Below are 20,033 nucleotides of genomic sequence, written 5' to 3' on the forward strand. Positions count from 1 at the left end.
GTATGGGAAGGGTGCTTAAACCTTTTTCTTGTTGGGCTGATTGGTGTTGTCATCAAGTGTATACTAGTCTGTAATGGGAAAGATCTGCAAAGCATGGTATGAAGGCTTTTTTTTTTGGCTGCAAAGTAAGGGGATGCTTGAAAATCAAGGCTTTTAAGCATGTTGGAAATCGATGTAATCTTTACAAAATATGAATAAACTCATTACTTATCAAAAAGTTAAAGTATTGTATTCAGCTGAAAGCATTGTACTTGACCCTATACAATTTAATAAAAGAGATATTTTTTTGGTGTGGTTGGGTTTTTCCCCTCAAGTTGGAGGGATTTCCCAGGATAAATGTGTATTTATGTGTTTTCTTGTTCTTCATTTTGTTTATTGCTTTCTACCTTTATCTCTGCGCAAAACACAACAACATGAATGAAAAAATGGAAACTTCCTGGTACATAACCATTAAATTACTTTTGGCCTCTTTTTCCTTTCTTTGACTTTCTAAATAAAACCTTCTTGAAATCAAGGACCAAGCATTCTGCACAATTTGATACCTGGTAGACGTGTAACAGCCAAGGCAACTCCCAATGGGTCACAACATGGTGGAAAATGTTTTTTATTAATTGGTTTCATAATCAGAACTCTTTCTTGTGGTTTTCAGACAATAGGAAATGTAAGATTTCAATCAAATCAACTAGAACCCACGAAATAACTGTTTAACTTTAAGAGAATAGCTGCAAATGTAATGGCACTGCCTATCCCGTTTTTGTTTTGCAAATGCAGATCCAAGTGTATATAAATAGGAGTAGAAGAGACATGTCTCTACACTTCTAACCAATATTAGTTATTGTAAGTTAATTGTCATTAGACATTATTATTAACTATATATAGTCCAATTGACAACTAATCAAATGCATTAATGTTTAAACAATAACCATACGGGATCGAGTCTAGATCAAATCAATCCGACTGAAGCTACAACATCATGTTTATAGATTCGTCCATGTTTTGATTTCCCAACATTCGTCTTTGTACCCACTGTGATGACAATAATTGAAATTCTTCTACGTATTCAGAGTCCCACGTAAAGACTCAGAAGCGCTATTGAAAGTTGTCAACGATTTAAAAAATTTCGAGTGAGGTAGCCGGTGTCAATCCACAATTGAACAAACCTAAACGTGAGAAAATATCAGAGGCTCAGTAAAGAAAGTCACAACTGTTCCGCGTTCTCCAATGACCAAGTCCCAGAATTGATCTTATGGTACTTAAATTGTCCCCAATGCGGCTAAGGCCTCATCTGGCTCAACTTAGCATCGCTCTCTCATCTTTAGCCCTCATATTTACCCAACGAAAAACAGAAAAACACATCACATTTTTTAAGTACTTATGCGAGGACATGGGTTTCCTCTCCAGCTTCAAATACTACCAAAATGTTAAGAGATGACAAGCGAGTGACTATGATTTCATTTTATGTTGAGGGTTTGAAATCCTGCGGGAAAATTCAAAGTAGATGAAGTTGCAAGGAAGTTACCGGATCGGAGATGGAGGAGCGGCCGGACGCAATACTCTTGAGGCGTCGCATGACGTGCATTGCAGCGCTCTTTGAGTGCAGGGCTTCAATGGAGTGACTTCAATGGAGGGCTTCCAACTTTTCCTAGCGCTATTGCTGTTTGAGGAGCGCAGGGCAACCTCATCTCCTCCTATGCTCTTCTGTTCTATTCCTCCGACAGCAACCCAACAAAACTAGGGGCTTTTTTCAGTCAAACATGCTTAACCAATTAATCCATCGCTTCACCAATGAATTGCCATGTATTAGCGTGCACGGTGCGCCTTTAACCTTAACCTTTACTTTTTTTTACTTCCTGTCCTTTCCTTTTCAACCCTCCATCGTATATTATTCACTTCCCAGCTAGCGGGATGGCTTGATTGGTCTGCATAAGCATCCATGTTATTATTATTATTCATAATTTATTTTTTCACCTGGGATGTTTTTATTATTAGGTAGAGGGGATTCCCTCAACTACCTCCCCTCTATGTTTAAAGATATTTATACATTAATGATAGTAGAGTTTACAATTAATAATAATAATGATGAGGATATTTCTAAAATATTTTATCATTAATGTTTCAAATTATCATCAAGAAAATTTTAAGAACTGTTTATTATATGATAAAAATATTCTTATAGATTGTATCAAACTTGTAAATATTTCATAGATTGTGGCAATCTACTTGTTCTTAAAAAATAGTTCTATCATCAATGTTTCAGATTATCTTCCATGATGTATCATCAGGGAAGTTCAAAAATTGTTTATGATATGGTAAAAATGTTCTTACATATTGTATAAAAGTTGCAAATATCTCATAAGACTATGGAAATATACTTGTTCTTTGAGATTGTATAAAACTTGCAAATATCTCATAGATTGTGAAAATCTAATCGTTCTTAAAAAAACACTTTTATCATCAATGTTTCAAATTATCGTACATGATCTATCATCAAGAAAGTTTAAGAATTGTTTATGATATGGTAAAAATATAATTGGTTGACGATTTTATTTTATAAAATATATATATTGAGTAGCATTTGTTGGAATGAACTAGTCTTAATCATAAAATTATTCAACATTTTCTAAATTGTTATTCATACGAATACGAAGAAAGTTGTTTGGATGGAAGGTGACCAAGGGTGGATAGTCATATTTTGTATCTACTTCTTATGATGTAAACTTGCTAGGTTGAGGCCTTGCCTCCCCTCCCAGTTTTGTACCTATCTTTTTTATCAATCGATATATAATATTAAAAAAAAATGTTATTCATATTTTTAAAAAGATTATGGGGGTGTCTATAGATAGTTTTTGAAAACAAGATATTTCGTAGAGCTTAAATAGTTGTGCTTTTAGATTATGGTCTATTTCTAAGTGGATGGCAAGAGTAAAAGTTAAGTACTCTCATAATAATTTTGAGCTTAGAAGTGTAGTCTTTGAGTATCATAGTTTCTAATGAATTAGTGTTAACCATAGAACTATTGACCATAAATTATTATATTCATTTAGAAAAAATTATTCTACATGCTACTAGTGTAGTTTTTTAAAACAAATCTATTAAGTTATAATAGTTTAATTAAGTACAATAGAAAAGATTAAAATTCAATAGTTATAAGACAATCAAATGAATTAATAATAATGATAATATTTAATAAAAAATAACTAATATTTAATATTATTACATGAAAAAATTATATGAAAATTTTAATTTTCAATTTAGAATTTTTAAAAATAAAAAAAAATCTTTCCACTTTATCGTGATCGGCATCTATGAATTTTGCTCTTTTTTATATATACTAATGCTTTTTTGAGTGTTTAGTGTACTAGATGGATAAATGCAGCAAGGAAGAAGTGATAGCTCATAATCAATCTTCTGAACATTATCCTAGCATCACTTGGCAAAGACTATGGATTATTCTAAAACGTTGTAATTATCAGGAGAATGCCCCGGTGTATATGTAAATTTAGGTAAATGATTTCACTGGGGTATGCCCCTTTTAAAAATGTAATAATATAGGACATGTTGTCCCAGGCAAGACTGGAGGTTTTCTTCTCCATTCTTTCCTACCAGTGCCCGTTTGAACGGAGATACCAAACTGTAACTTCTTTTAAATTAATAATATACATCAAAGCCTTGGCCGTTTACCGATCCAAAAAGAAAAAAAAAAAAAAACTATTTTGTTTTTTTTTTAAATAATACACATCTAAATATTTGAGAAAATATATATTTTTAATTAAAATATATTTATAGTTTAAAATAATTTCTTAATTATGATATAAATGTAATGTTACAATTATAACTTAATTATAAATTAGGCTCATTTTTTAACAAAATGCTTATGAAGTTCTATTAGACTCATTCATAAAAAGGTGCATGGTCAAAGGATTATTTTTAATATTAATATGTGAATTTTGAAATGATTAAATAACAAGGTTGCACGGGTACGTGGGTACGGGGACGGGTACGGGTACGGGTACGGGTACGCATATTTTTCAAAATAGGGGACGGGGGTACGTGTGTATGCCTATTTTTTCTATATTATTAATATTTTATAGAAAATATAAAAATCAAAATATATGTCATGAGTCATGACATTGAGCATTCAAAACAAGAAATTTGAAATATATATATATGCTATTGCTGAATGTTTAATGTTTAAAGTATTTTTCATAATAGGGGACGAAGGGACTTGGGTATGTCAAACTTATTTAAAAATTATACCTTTATATTTTAAAAAACTCTAAAATTATGAGTCATTACAATGGTTTTTCAAAACAAGAACAGTGATAAAGTTTGCAAATGTAATGTATTGTTTTCAGTTTCAGATTTGCTATATGTTTGAAATAATAATACATGATAAATGCTTAGATGCATAACAAAGAAGGCAGACTTTAAACATGAACAAGAGGATCCTAAATCATATAACAATGACATATTGCAAATGATAAACTTATGACTTGAACAGTGATAAAGTTTATTGTTAATGAGTATCAAAGTTTCAAACTGATTTGGTATTGAATTAAGTTCGATAAACAACAAGCTAATACAAAAATAAAAAACCAAAATCAGAATCTTAATCAAGGTCCTTAGCTATGATGCTCTCCACCAAGTACCCGGTACGTGGGATACGTGTACCCGGTACTTGGGTACGTGGGTACTCGGTGGGTACGAGTACCAGGGGTGTGGGTACGAGTACCCATGCAACCTTGTTAAATAATAATTTGAAACTAGTAGGTAAAATAGGAAATATCAATTAAACAACTTAATTCAAAAATAAATTATTTCAAATTTATAAATTGTAAAAGATCAATTGTATTTATTATAATATGAATTTTTAAAATCTACAATTATGATTACATTTAATAGTGCAATGTAAAGTTTGTTGTATTTACTATAATATAGATTTTTAACACAAATTGAATTCAGTCAATCGTATTTGAAATAAATAAATTGTATAGCATATAAAATTAATAAATAAATATGAAGGCTTTAGAAATATTGAATTGATCAAAAAATAGTTACTAATATTTTATTCATTTAAAAAAAAAAAAAAAATCTAATAAAAAGATTGAGAACACCTAATATAATATATTATTTGATATGAAAAATGAGGATACTAATAGTAACAAGAACCTAAAATAAATAATTTTATTTTTAAAATTATTATAAATAATATTTTATCAATTATTATAGATATGTGAGGTCGTAGTTTTTAAGAAATAATTTTATATCAAAATGTAATGGAAAGAAATTATAGATGTTAATTTCATATAATTTCAACAATTTGTCCTCACATCACATTCATATATTTCGGTTTTGATTAATAACACAAAAAAGTTTTGTTTGAGCTAGGCAAGGATAGAAATAATAGGCCACATTTTTTTCAACCTATGTGAAAGCATTGTAATAAACCACATAATTTGATATAGGCAACCACATAATTAATATGGACCTCTTGGCTTTCAAACCACATGAAAGCAATTTATTAAAGCATGTGAAAGTGTATTGACAAGGGCATAGACTTGTCATCACAATAAGTACTCAGCCATCACAACAATTCAATAATTAATTTGATGATTGTGTAGTTTAGATTGATGAAGGTAGAATATTTAGATTAATGAGAGCATGCATTGAATTAATGAGAACAAATTAAGTTGTAATTAACATGAATCTTCAAATATAAAAGCAACAATGTCACGATTAGTTCTCACTGTGTTCCACAAATGATTTTTTTTTAATATCATAAGGCACTTCTCTTATTATTATCTTAGATTAAGTACAACATACTATTAATAATCTAGCATAGTTCATGGTCATGGGATTGTAAGTTGTACCTAGAGAAAGCATCTTGTTCTAGAAGAGAAGACCAAACTTTATTCAAACAAGCCTTCCCATCACAATGAATATTTTATCTAACTTCCACATAGTTAGGGACGCTTGATGGGCCTCCAAAAGGCCATATTTTTTAGTTCATTTTATCTTACTTTCAAATAGTTATTTTGCATATAGTCATGAATTTATGGTTTCAAACATATGAACTTATGGTTTTTATGTATATGTTATATGTGTGTGTGTTTGTGTGTGTGCTCGCGCACGCGTGAATACATGAAGTAGAGTATAGATAGTTTAAAGACACTATATTTGTTTGAATTCATGGACAAAAATGGTATAATGAAGTAGTTATACATGTTGATAAATGTTTCCCTATCTATGTTATGTTTTGGGTAGTTTTCCTCCTGTAGTCGTAAGACTTGTAAGAGTGTTAATTGAAACTTTACACCTTTTCTCTAATATTGATGATGAGAATATATATGTATATGGAAGGTTGTGTGTGCATTAATTATTTTGCGGGTGTTTACTCCAGGTATTCAAGGATCAACATTTCGGCACTAGAGTAGTCAAAGCCAACCATGGATTGCTAGACCTTCGCAAGCAAGGCAAATCATTTATTATTTTTTGTTGTATACAGCATACAGATGTAGCTTCCACAACTTGCTATATTCTTGGAGGATTTATTCATGGTTAATGTTGTTTCTATTTTGAACTTTATGAGTCTATAATTGGTCTCATTAATGGAGTGATCTTAGATTTAGGAAGTAGTTGTAAGTTTCCCTTGAAATAATGACTATTATTGAGAAGTCAAAGGAGGAGAATAAGTTGATTTTCATAGTAGAATTATTGTGATATTGTTTTTCAATCAATTGTAATCTTTCTCCATGAATGAATAGAATGCATAGTTCAAGTTTATATCTTATATCTTGATTGCATTTCATGTTCACTCATCCAAGGGGGGCCACTTAGCAAGTGAACTTATATGTTAGAGTAGATTTCATTTCCTTGTAGCCTCTCGGGAGTATCTGAACCAGTCATTTGTAGCCTCTTGGGAAGAAGATGAGATAATTTCATCCATTTTTATAAATGAGTATGGAATAGAGTCTCCATTGTGTCCCCAAGATGATTGTATCCTAGAAACTATATTACCAACTTTGAGCACACCTCAGCATTCAAAAGTCTCTCAATTCCTTCACACATTATTACCCCATGAGGTGGATTCTTCTCCAAATGCACAGCTATTAATGACAAATAAGGTCATTAAGGTGGAAGTCGGTCTAGGAAGAGAGTTGAATGTTAGCAATGCCTTATCACCTCCCCATTAGAAAATTGTGCTATAGTTATTGCAAGAGAATCAACAAGCATTTTCTTAGGACTACATGGAAATGAAAGGATTGGATCCAAAGCTCTGCACCCACAAAATCTACATCAGTCCTGAACTCAAACCTGTTCAATAGCCTCAGAGGAGAGTCAACCCTATCTTGAGGGATATAATTGAGAATGAGCTCCAAAAGTTGTTAAATGTTGGTTTTATCTACCCCATCTCTGATAGCCAATGGGTCTCACCCTTGGTTATAGTACTAGAGAAGGGAGGGAAATGGAGAATTTGTGTGGATTATAGGGAGCTCAATTCAGCCACTAAAAAAGACCACTTTCCATTGCCATTTATAGATCAAGTTCTTGATAACCTAGCTGGCAAGAAATATTTTTCTTTCCTTTATGGTTTTAGTGGTTATAATCAAATACAAATAGCTCTCAAGGACCAAGACAAAACAACCTTCACATATCCATGGGGAACGTTTGCTTACTCAATCTTACCTTTAGGCTTGTGCAATGCCTCAACAACATTCCAACGAGATGTCATAAGTATCTTTTCTGATATAGTTGCTGACTGTATGGAGATTTACATGGATGATTTTATTATTTATGGGACTACTTTTGATCAAGCAAAATCAAACCTAGAAAAGGTACTCAAGAGATGCCAAGACTATAACCTTTCCCTAAATAGTGAAAATGTTTCATGATGATGGAAGAGGAGTTGTACTAGGTCATTTCATTTCATCCTAAGGCATCCAGGTAGATCCAGCAAAGATTGAGGTTATTAGTACCTTGCCCACGCGAGAGGAGCAGAAGGATGTGCAAAGTTTCCGTGGAAATGTCAAGTATTATAGAAGATTCATCAAGAATTTCAATCAACTTGCAACACCCCTTTATAACTTGCTAAAAAAGGATTTTGAATTTTCCTAGGACTCTCAATGTTCTACATCTTTCCTACAGCTTAAAGAGGTTCTCACCATAGCATCGGTTTTGCAAGGGCCCAATTGGGGAGTTCCTTTACACATTCATACAAATGCCTCAAACTATGCTATAGGTGTTGTGCTAGGTCAAAAAATAGACTAAGTCGAGCATGTTATTTATTTCATCAGTAAAAATCTACAAGGTGCAGAGTTCAACTACATAGTCACTGAAAAGGAGTTGCTTGCAGTTATCTATTCATTGAATAAATTCATGTACTATATTAATGGATATGAAATATTTGTTCATACTAACCACTTTTTTATTAAGTACCTAATGACTAAGCCTACAATATTAGGAAGATTGGCTCGCTAGTTGCTACTTATGCAGGAGTTTGGTATCACAATAGTAGATAAGCCCGACAAGGCCAATTTAGTAGCTCATTTTCTCTCTCAGTTGCATGTCCTTGATGATCCTATAGCCATTTATGATAGCTTTCCAGATGAACATCTCTTTCTATTGTTAGCACAAAATCTATGGTACGCAAATATTGCTAATTAACTAACCACAAGAAAGACATCAATTCACTTCTCTGCTAAAGAAAGGAAGTTATTAGCTAAAAAGAGCTTTAACTATTCTTGGATTTCTAAATTTGCATTTTATACTGGTCCTAATCAGGTCATGCGTAGGTGCATAAGGGAAGATTAAAAATATGATATCTTAAGGGCATGTCATGATGAGTCGTATGGAGGTCATTTTGCAACCAAGCAGATAGCCTTTAAAATATTAACTACTAGGTACTATTGGCCAAACTTACACAAAATGTAGCTTGATATACTAAGAAATATGATAAATGCCAATGCATGGGGCAACCTGCTAAATCAGATGAGATGTCTCTCCAGCCTCAAATAGTTGTTGCACCCTTTGATAAATGGGGGATCGACTTTGTAGGTCCCATTGAACCTTCTTCACAAGGAAATCCTATATTCTTGTTAGTGAACAGATTGTCCTCTAGAGAAATAAAAACAATTTAACTCTAAATGCCCAAATAGGAAGATTGAATCAACACTAATAGTTGGATAGGTTATCATTGGATTGATAACCTTCCTCTGAATTTTATCGAGGACAACTCACCGTACATGATTTACAATGAATTCAAATATGGATGCTTTTAACCAGAAAGCACAAAAGGTTTACAAATATCCACTCGTAAACACGAAATAGATGCGAAAGATTAACTAACTGAAAGAAATTGAACAACAAATAACACAAAGTTCATTTGCCAAGATGCTGCATTACAGAGTGAAAATGAAGAATGTATCTTCCATCCTCTTGAGAAAATGAAAAATCAGAGCTTTTAAAGATATCTTGAAATGATAACATAATTAGAAAATAGTGACATTAAAATGTATTTTAGAGATAAACAATGCAAAGATTGTGATCAGTGGAAAGAGACTGCCTCATAATCAAAGTTCTTATGCAATTATCCTCCAGTCTCCCTTCTCTAAAGTGTAAAAGACAACAAAGATCCTCTTACACATTTACAGTCAAAGTCACTATCTAAAGAAAACTAAAAATTTTCCCTTGCATTACATAAAAAGAATCAAAATTTATCCTTTCCTCTAACACACAGTTCAGAAACAAGCTCTGCTTTCCCTCCCTCACAAGGAATGAAATAATCTAGAACAACTCTTTCCCTCTTGTTGTAGCACATAGTCTACAGTCTCGGGAAGAAGAAGTGGAACCTCCTTCAAATGTTTCTATGGTCTATTTATCTCCTCTATTGTTGTTGATCTTTTTCAATTATTAGAAAAACTAATTCTTGAAAGTTAACTCTCCAACTCTTTCTTTTCATCTTTTCTTGATAGCTTTTCTTTGAATTTTATGACATTCAGCTTTTAAAGGTTTTTCACTAAATCAAATCTCATTTTAGCACATTTGGACAAGTGGTAAATGAATAAATCAGTCCAAAATAATAATAAAAATTTGTTGTTGGGCAGATTTTTTGACAGTCAAATTAGGTCTCGATGCGGGGGCCATAACTAATTATTCCACCGTTGGATTTCCTTCATTTTTGGATATGTTGGAGAGATCTTAATTTCACACAACTTGATTGGAGCGATCAAGAAAATTATGTCCAAGTCAAAATTTATTGAGGACTGAGTGGAGGTATATATGATTGTCATAAAATCAGAATTATAAAGTTGCCAGCAAGAGCCTTATATTTTTTATCTTTGCTTGTATCAATTTGGTGGATTTATAATGCATTCCAGCCATCTTCAAGTCACTAGGCTCTTCATCATTATTTTATATGGCATATTCAAGACATGCACTTCTGAAACAATGAATGTGGGTTTGAGTCTAAACTTGAACTTTGACCTCGAGCTCATAGACTCTAGAAGATCTCCAACACATCTCATGCATTCGGGCTCTGTGTAAATAGTTCATGATGGGCTGTCAAGATTCATTGAATGTCTGAAGACTATCAACTACTTGAGTGTGGCTTTAAAACCCACTGCCAAACTATAATTAAAACAACATTTCACCAATAATCGAATTCTTGTCAAGTGATTTGCATATTCCCCTTTATTATGATTTGATCAACCTTTTAGTTTTGATTCATTGACACATTTAGATATCATAAAACCATTGAACTTTTGTGAAATAACCAAGCCCTAGCTTTCATGACTTAGAATCCATGGTATTATGATCATCATGGCTTCTTTGATCTTTAACCAACATATAGGGCTGCTCAAGATGTTAACAGGCTTTCAAGAAAATATTGTGTTGCAGGGGATATTCAGACTTCATACCTTCTATGATCAGACTCAATTTTGGCTTCGAATATGGAGCAGTGCATTCTCACTTTACATGATGCATCTCTGAATTGACTTTAGAATTTTGTCCTTGAAAATTTGAGCTTGAACCTTGATTCTAAATCTACATCTTTGAGCTTTTGAACTGAATCTTTGATCTTCACAACCTTAGTCTGTACTTTTTTGAGAATGTTGAATTGATAGAATCTGAACCTGAATTATGAACTGAGACTAAATTCAAGTTTTAATCTAAACATGGATTATGAACTTTCTAAGTCAACCAATCTACATTTTGAACTATTTCAAACCATTCTTACCAAAATAGTAGCACTCCATAAGAGAGACTGGGCCACACATTTTCCTCAAGCTCTCTGGGCTTATAGAACAACATGGAAATCTACAAGGGATTTCACTCATTTTGAGCTAGTCTATGGTAGGTCAGTTGTAATGCATGTAAAGTTTGAACATAATACATTAAGGAATGTTCTGGAGCTTGGTACGGATCTTACCTTTGCACAATAGGAGTGAAATTTGAGTTTAAATGGCCTTGATGAATGACACAAATCAACATTAAATAATACAGAACTCATCTAGCACCAAAGGAAGCAATGACATGACAAGTTTATCAAGGATAAAAAGTTTGTTATTGGAGATTAGGAACTTCTTTACAATTCTAGGTATCAACACAATCCAGGAAAATTTCAAACTCGTTAGTTAGGACTATGTGAAATCATTGTTGTGTTTCCAAATAGAGTGGTCCAACTATCTATTGTTGATCCTATTCAATTCAAGTTAGTAGTCAATGGTCAACGATTGAAGTTGTATCACAAACCACAGAGTAAAGTAGAGTTCCTACAACAATTCTCTTACGTAATTGAAGATATCTCTCCTACAGCCTCTGGAGACGAGCCTTCTACTCATTTAAGTTCTTCTCTTTACAAATTCTTGTCACCCTATAATAAATGTTTTCTTTATGAAAGTAATTTCTCTACCATACATTCCACCTCACCCTCTCACTTCACTATCTTTCCATACCATCCCATCACTCCAAGAATATAGACGATATTTTCAAAGCACTTTTCCTACAGCATTCGCTAAGTTCGTGCCACATACCCTTGTACATATTTTATTGTATTCATTCTTTATTAGGAATTCATGTTGTTTTAATTTTCTACTCTTGGATATCCTGGCCTAGTGTGACCCATGCTCTTACTTAGTTGGGGGGATATTCATTTTTCAAAACTTTCAAATTGCATGTAAATTTTGAGTTTTTGTCTTTATAAGATGATTTTCATCACATGTTTGATGACATGTCCTTTCGTAATTGCATCATAAAGGAAATTAAAGACATTAAAAGTTGAAGTTTAACTTTTAATGATATATTAACAATGTGTTCAGGGTGGCAAGCCTTGACATGAGTAAAATATTATGAGATTTGATGCAAGTGAAGATATCATTAGATTTCGTACATTACAAACTTTTAATTCCAAGAAGCAAGTAGTAACTGTACGCCATTTTTTATGTTTGTAACATCTTATGCCGCAACACTAAGAATTTTGTTGATTTACCATTGTTGTGTTCTATAAACACTAAGATTCTGCAAAAAAAAAATGTTCATAACAATGGGAGGAGGTCTTCAGAGATATGAGCCAGTGGATCATATGGTTTTGTTGGGCAATGCAGCCAGTTGTGAAATGTTCAGAAGGAAAGGATGGTTAGATTACTACCTGAGTCTTAAGAGGTTCAATGAAGAGGTTGATCTTCAAATTCTAAGCACTTTGAAGGTTGGATTTGCAATGGTCAAACATCTAAATTTTGAATTTATAAAGGATATTGTGACTAAAGTAATTGGTTTGCCCCAAGAAGGTGAAAAGTGGGTGAAGGATTTTGATTCGCATTCCGCTAGGGCACGGTTTGCTTTGCACAATGACCGTCTGCTAGATATAGATAAGAAGCAAGACACTTCCAAATTATCTTTGCCCTTGTAATTCATTTAGCCAGCTACATTCATCATCCAATATTTCACTTGTGAAGGTCGCTACAAGTATTTGTATCTGGCTCATCTTCGGCATGACAATAGACTGATAAATCTTCCCAACTTCCTATTTAATATTGTAAAAAAGCAAGCTTACTTAGTTCAATCAGGAAAAGAATAGTCTGTTTCACATCATTGTTTGATAAAATTAATTATGGAGAGGGAATTAACAAGCAATCAATTGGGAAATGGGAAGAGTTTATGCAAATGAGTGAGGAAGAGCCTAGGTTGGTTAGCCCTGGAGGCCAAGGTGTTGGGTATAGAGAAGGAACATCCACTAGATTTTGCAAAGTCACTCCAAGGACATAAAATGTTCCTAAAGCTTCTCCTCGTAGTTCTAGACCATCTAGGAAAAGAATTTACAAAGCTAATGTCTCCATTTCTAAAAAGAAGAGAGGTAAAAATAAAGAAACTGCTAGTGCACCTAAAACCCTGTTGTCTATAAAGACCAGGTCCACCATTAGGGGAGACAAGGGTAAAATTGTGGAAACAAAAGAGGGAATATTAGAGCAGCAACCTAATAGTGCTAAAATGTCAATGAAACCTTACATTCATATGGGGAAGAAACTTCAGACAAACCTCCTGAAGTAGCTATGAAGGAAATGACCACTAGCAGGAGGAAATAAAATAATCCTCCATTCCCGTCTACACCGCCTATAAAAACAAGTGCAAGGCTTTCTGAAAGTAATATGGTTGTTGAGGCTTCTGTTCCAATTGTTAACCTAGAATCCTTAGCGTTTGTGGAGAAGTCCTCTTCAAAGGGAAAATTTCAACAAAATATAGCCAGTGACATTGAATTCAACAACCATAATCCACAAGCAGAAATTCACCTTAGTGTTAACTATGTACTTGTTATAGTGATGAGGATTCTAAAGAGTCTAAAGAGTTTGAATAAAATCCTATTATGTAAGACACTTGTGAGAATTTAGAAGACCTTCCTTCTGAGGAATACCCATAATTTAGATAAGAAATTGTTGAGGAAGTGCTAGAAAAGCTTAATCGGGATGGATTAGAGACACTGGCTAAAGCAATAACTGAGTCTAATAAGAAGGAAAACATGGTGACAACACTTGTTCTATGGAACAGAGAATCCTCCACGCTGCAAAGTACCATAAAAGTTCCTCACTTGGCAGCTGACTAGGTAGATATTCTCAGTCAAGAACCCTTGCCACCACCTAATTTGTCTACACCCCTATTTGTAGGGATAAATTTATATCAAAAATTGTTGTGGGAAAGAGTACAGTGGAAGTTAGAAAAAGAAAAATTGAAATGTGTTATTGATGAGCAAGATCATCAACTAAAGAAAAACTTAGACCAAATCAAAATTTTGAAGAGACAGATTGGACAAATCACAGGTTTGATTGCTGAGCTTATGGCATGTAGATCACCATCTCCAATGTATACATTATTCCTCAAGGAACAACTTCTTAATTTCAAATTAGCAAGAATTGTAGAAGGGTTTAGTCCCTCTATTTCAACACCTCATGAATCTTATGATGCATTCTAGTCTGTTCCAATGACTTTGAAGAATTTGTTGAGTGAATTATATCTACATAACTAGGTATTGCCAAATGATACAGAAGGTAACTCACTCCTTTATGTAGGAGATGTGTAATTGAGGGCAGTTATGTCTTGGATGCATAATAAAATAAGGAGGGAACACCAGATTGTACCATACAGGGAAAATGGGATGACAACTCCTTTGCTTATGAGGCCTGAAGTTCAGCATTCTCAACGGACATTTCTAGATTGGATTTCTATTCTAGGAAACCAAAGCAGAGCCAATAAGGTATACCCAGTGAGAGAGCAAGCATTTATAGATTGGAAACATCATTCATCTCATGATATTGCAATAAAAATCATTGCTTCAAGACAAAGATGGACACAAATGTCACATGATCTGAAGATAAGGGAACCCCACTCTCCACAAAATTTAACTCTTGCCACTATATTCATTTGGGAAGGAGTCTGCATCATTACTGGCTTCCATTAAGGTTTCATCCTCCTATACTCTGTAATGGGCACCCCTGAATGTCCCAAAAAAAAAAACCAAATTGCTGAAAAGAATTATGTCAAGCAGTTTGCATTCAACTTCTTATTTCTCCGTTTAATGTTTTAAACCCCTTATAACTCCGAAAATCAAACATTTATTGTTTGTTGTGTTTTGTGCATGGAATTGGTATCATACAAAATAAACAAGAAAGAAACTACAATGACATGCAAAGTGGAAATGAACTGCTGCTAATAAAATGTTATTTTCAGAATTCATAAAACCAAATACATAGCAGATTTATCAACTCACTAATTACTTCAGCAGTATTGACATAATACTCTAGCCCATGCTTACAAACTTGCTGCTACAATACTTTGTCCTTCAATCAGTCCACTACCTTCATAATACCATTCCCTCCAAGCGGCATAAGCGTCAGACAAGTAGTGAAGAAGATACGAGCAAAATACCAAATCTGCCTGGAGCTGGAAATGCAACTAAACTGCCTGATAATGAAGCCAATAACAAAGAATTCCAAAGGCCAAACCCCAAGGGAATGACGTCTAGAATGTTACAAGAGAGGATAGACGTCCTTAAATGCCAAGAATGGAGCTGCAACTCACACACCAATTTCTTCTCATATTCAACCTTTCTAATGAAGCCACAAATGCTTCTTTTTATTCTATTTCCAAGGGTCCGCTCAACTCATATGGGCAATGTGGGATAAAAGATATGTAATATATAAAACATATATTAAAATACCCCTTATGTCTCCCTTGGGTACACATCACCAAAATATAAATATTAAAGTAACACTTTAATATTTTACAGTTAAATTAGACGTTACTTTAATAAAACTTCAGGCATTAAAATGTATTAGCAGTCAGACTCCGAATAATGCGAGTGATAGCTCATCGGAAAGCTCTCACCGAGGAGTATCAAATCCAATTACCAAAATTGACCTGCACTGTGTCCTGCCAATTTACTAAAAATAGTAAGTATGCCTGAAACTGAGTAAATCAACTTTGTTTTCGCCCAAACTGGAAATGACTAGGCCAAAACACTCCAGGATCCCATTAAACCCTTCGTTGGTCCTCGGGACCATGTAGAACAAGGCTAATGCACACACACTTGGTCAACTGCTAAAAGATGGGATCATTACAAATCCGCCCTCCTTGAAATTGCTTGTCCTCAAGTAATTAAGTAACATAATGAACTCCAACCTCCACCTGGATCCCAATTGAAGTAATGTGTGATATCCATATAGGTAAACAAACTGCAAATGAACATCATTAGGACCAACCACATGTCCTGCAAGTTAGCTCCCAAAACTTGTGCTGATGAAGTATAAGTCTGGATGTCACCAGAAGGCGGCTCCATAGAAGATCTATGAAACCTCTTCCTCCCAACTGCTGCAACACAAAATTGAATCTTTGTAGATAGTGAAAACTGAGCCCAACTCCACTCAGGTGAATGATCAACATCAGCCTCAAACATTAGATTGTCATAAGACAATGTTGCATCCATGTTGAACATAGTACTATCCCAAGAGTAAACATTAACACTTTGTTGATTGATAGTATAATATGACTCTGTCACTATATTGCTCACCTCATTAGCAATAACAAGTGTACTATCATTAGAGCACACATCTACAACCGCATGCTTGTTACCAAACTCCTCATTGGATGGTTCAACTGACATAGAAGTGGTTGTTGATATGACAGTTCCCTTGCATTCTCCTAATTCCACTATTGCTACATCATCATCCCCTGACAAGGCTTCATATGTGGTCTCCTGACTTTGCACGCATGTCTCTACTGACTCTGCTGAAAAGCCCACATCACCAACATCATAACTGGTTGGCTCTATACGTGGCTTAATCCCACCTGAGGAATCAACTACCTTCTGCTCTGGAGCAACATACAAATCATCAATGTTGATGCCCATCTATCTAGCCATAAGCTGCAACATCATATCCATTTGCCTATTCTGCTCTTGTTGCATACGTTGCCCCTTCTCTAATGTACCTAATAACTATCTGAACAGTACCTCCCCAAAATCTGGACCAGCATTCCCGCCTCCGCCTAATCCTGTATTCCTATCATCTCGATCACCCATATTGTTGTCCTGATCAAAGAATATCTCCTCTGTGTCTATATGGCTGGATTCAATGCCCCCCTGCATAGATGTACTAGATTGTTTGCTTTGCAAGTCTGAAATCCTATTTTGTCTTGCTCTGGTATCGCGAAAATTATAAGACCCCTGTCGTATGCTCAAACATAAATGCTTAGCCTGTGTTTTTTATTTATTTCTGATTTTAGTGTTTTGACATTTCATCAAACACTTTTTCCCTCTATCCGGTTGTTCCAAATTCCCTATAAGACCTCCATAGGATGGCAGGACTTATAGCTCTGATACCACTGTAATGGGCACCCCTGAATGTCCCAAAAAAAACTAAACCAAATTGCTAAAAAGAATTATGTCAAACAGTTTGCATTCAACTTCTTATTTCTCCGTTTAATGTTTTAAACCCCTTATAACTCCGAAAATCAAACGTTTATTGTTTGTTGTGTTTCGTGCATGGAATTGGTATCATACAACATAAACAAGAAAGAAACTACAATGACATGCAAAGTGGAAATGAACTGCTGCTAATAAAATGTTATTTTCAGAATTCATAAAACCAAATACATAGCAGATTTATCAACTCACTAATTACTTCAGCAGTATTGACATAATACTCCAGCCCATGCTTACGAACTTGCTGCTACAATACTTTGTCCTTCAATCAGTCCACTACCTTCATAATACCATTCCCTCCAAGAGGCATAAGCATCGGACAAGTAGTGAAGAAGATACGAGCAAAATACCAAATCTGCCTGTAGCCGAAAATGCAACTAAACTGCCTGATAATGAAGCCAATAACAAAGAATTCCAAAGGCCAAACCCCAAGGGAATGACGTCTAGAATGTTACAAGAGAGGATAGACGTCCTCAAATGCCAAGAACAGAGCTGCAACTCACACACCAATTTCTTCTCATATTCAACCTTTCTAATGAAGCCACAAATGCTTCCTTTTATTCTATTTCCAAGGGTCTGCTTAACTCATATGGGCAATGTGGGATAAAAGATGTGTAATATATAAAACATATATTAAAATACCCCTTATGTCTCCCTTGGGTACACATCACCAAAAAATAAATATTAAAGTAACACTTTAATATTTTACAATTAAATTAGACGTTACTTTAATAAAACTTCAGGCATTAAAATGTATTAGCAATCGAACTCCGAATAATGCGAGTGATAGCTCATCGGAAAGCTCTCACTGAGGAGTATCGAATCCAATCACCAAAATTGACCTGCACTGTGTCTTGTCGACTTACTAAAAATAGTAAGTATGCCTGAAATTGAGTAAATCAACTTCGTTTTGGCCCAAATTGGAAATGACTAGGCCAAAACACTCCAGGATCCCATTAAACCCTTCGTTAGCCCTCGAGACCATGTAGAACAAGGCTAACGCACACACACTTGGTCAACTGCTAAAAGATGGGATCATTACATACTTCTGCAGCCATTACTAGCAATGAATGATAATGCAGAGGATCATGATATGTCTACAAAAGTGTGGCAATGGAGAAGGCTTAGAGAAAATTATGGATATTTTGATTATGTTATGAATGAACCTAGGGAAAGGACATCTAGTGATTAGAGAGTTCATACTAAAATTCAAAATTTCATGGTTGTTGGGGACTAGCAATAGTTTAGTTGGGGGGAATGATGAGCCTTCAAAAGGCCATCTTTCTAAGTTCTTTTTATCTTACTTTCTAATAGTTATTTTGAAAACATTCATAAATTTATGGTTTCAAGCATATGAACTTATGGTTTTTATGTAAATGTTATATATAAGTGTGTGTGCATGTGTTTGCGTGCGTGTGTGCATGTGTGTGTGCGTGAGTGTGTGCGTGTGTGTGTGCATGTGTGTGTGCATGTGCGCGTGTGTTTGTGTGTGCACGTGTGTGTGCACATGTGCATGTGCGTGTGCGTGTGCGTGCGTGTGTGTGTGCGCACGCGCGCGCCCGTGTGTGTGTGAGTGTGAAGATATGAAGTAGAATATGGATAGTTTAAAGACATTATATTTGCTTAAATTCATGGACAAAAATGGTATAACGAAGTAGTTATACATGCTGATAAATGTTTCCCTATCTATGTCATGTTTTGGGTAGTTTTCCTCCTGCAGCCATAGGACTTGCAAGAGTGTTAATTGGAACTTTACACCTTTTCTATAATATTGATGATTAGAATATATATGTATATGGAAGGTTGTGTGTGCATTGATTATTTTGCAGGTGTTTTATGTGGGTATTCAAGGATCAACATTTCGGCACTAGAGTAGTCAAAGCCAACTATGGATTGCTTTGTAAGTGGAGAAAATCATTTATTTATTTTTATTGCATACAATGCATGGATGTAGCTTCCACAACTTGCTATATTCTTGGAGGATTTACTCATGGTTAATGTTGTTTCTATTTTGAACTTTATGAGTCTATTATTGATCCTCATTAATGGAGTGATCTTAGATTTAGGAAGTAGTTGCAAGTTTCCCTTGAAATAATGATTGTTGTTGAGAAGTCAAGGGAGGAGAATAAGTTGATTTTCATAGTAGAATTATTGTGATACTATTTTTCAATCAAGTGTAATCTTTCTCCATGAATGAATAAAATGCACAGTTCAAGTTTATATCTCTTATCTTGATTGTATTTCTTGTTCACTCATCCAAGGGGGGCCCACTTGGTGAGTCAACTGATCTATTAGAGTAGATTTCATTTCCTTGTTCATTTCTAAGTAAGGTAAAACTTTTTTACTCTTGCAACCACTGATAATAGAATTGGTGGATTGTTCCTGCAACATAGACAGTTAGAATAAATCCTATTTGTGATTGCATGCTTTGTTAGAGTAATTTGATTTACTGGTTTTAGTTTAGTTTCCCTGAAGCTCAAGCATTTGAATTCTATAGGTTAGTCTTAAGGCTAAGAAATTTTAAAGCATATACTTTGCAAATGTCATTCCAAGTTTACGTCCCTGG

The 20,033-nt window shown here is 34.3% G+C and overlaps 1 protein-coding gene across 1 annotated transcript in view; it reads right to left on the reverse strand.

Annotated features, from left to right (window-relative positions):
* Window positions 1–1,700, reverse strand: part of LOC149532013 (shaggy-related protein kinase epsilon-like) — a 108,559-nt gene extending 106,859 nt beyond the window's left edge. Inside the window, exon 1 of the mRNA XM_089810457.1 lies at window positions 1,520–1,700. Coding sequence (XP_089666583.1) covers window positions 1,520–1,579 — 60 coding nt within the window. The 5' untranslated portion in view covers window positions 1,580–1,700. The remainder of the gene's footprint in view (window positions 1–1,519) is intronic.
* Between the last annotated feature and the right edge of the window lie 18,333 nt (window positions 1,701–20,033).

This window comes from Cupressus sempervirens, chromosome 11, assembly GCF_028749045.1.
Source record: "Cupressus sempervirens isolate cs-2001-9-10 chromosome 11, ASM2874904v1, whole genome shotgun sequence".
NCBI lineage: Eukaryota > Viridiplantae > Streptophyta > Pinopsida > Cupressales > Cupressaceae > Cupressus > Cupressus sempervirens.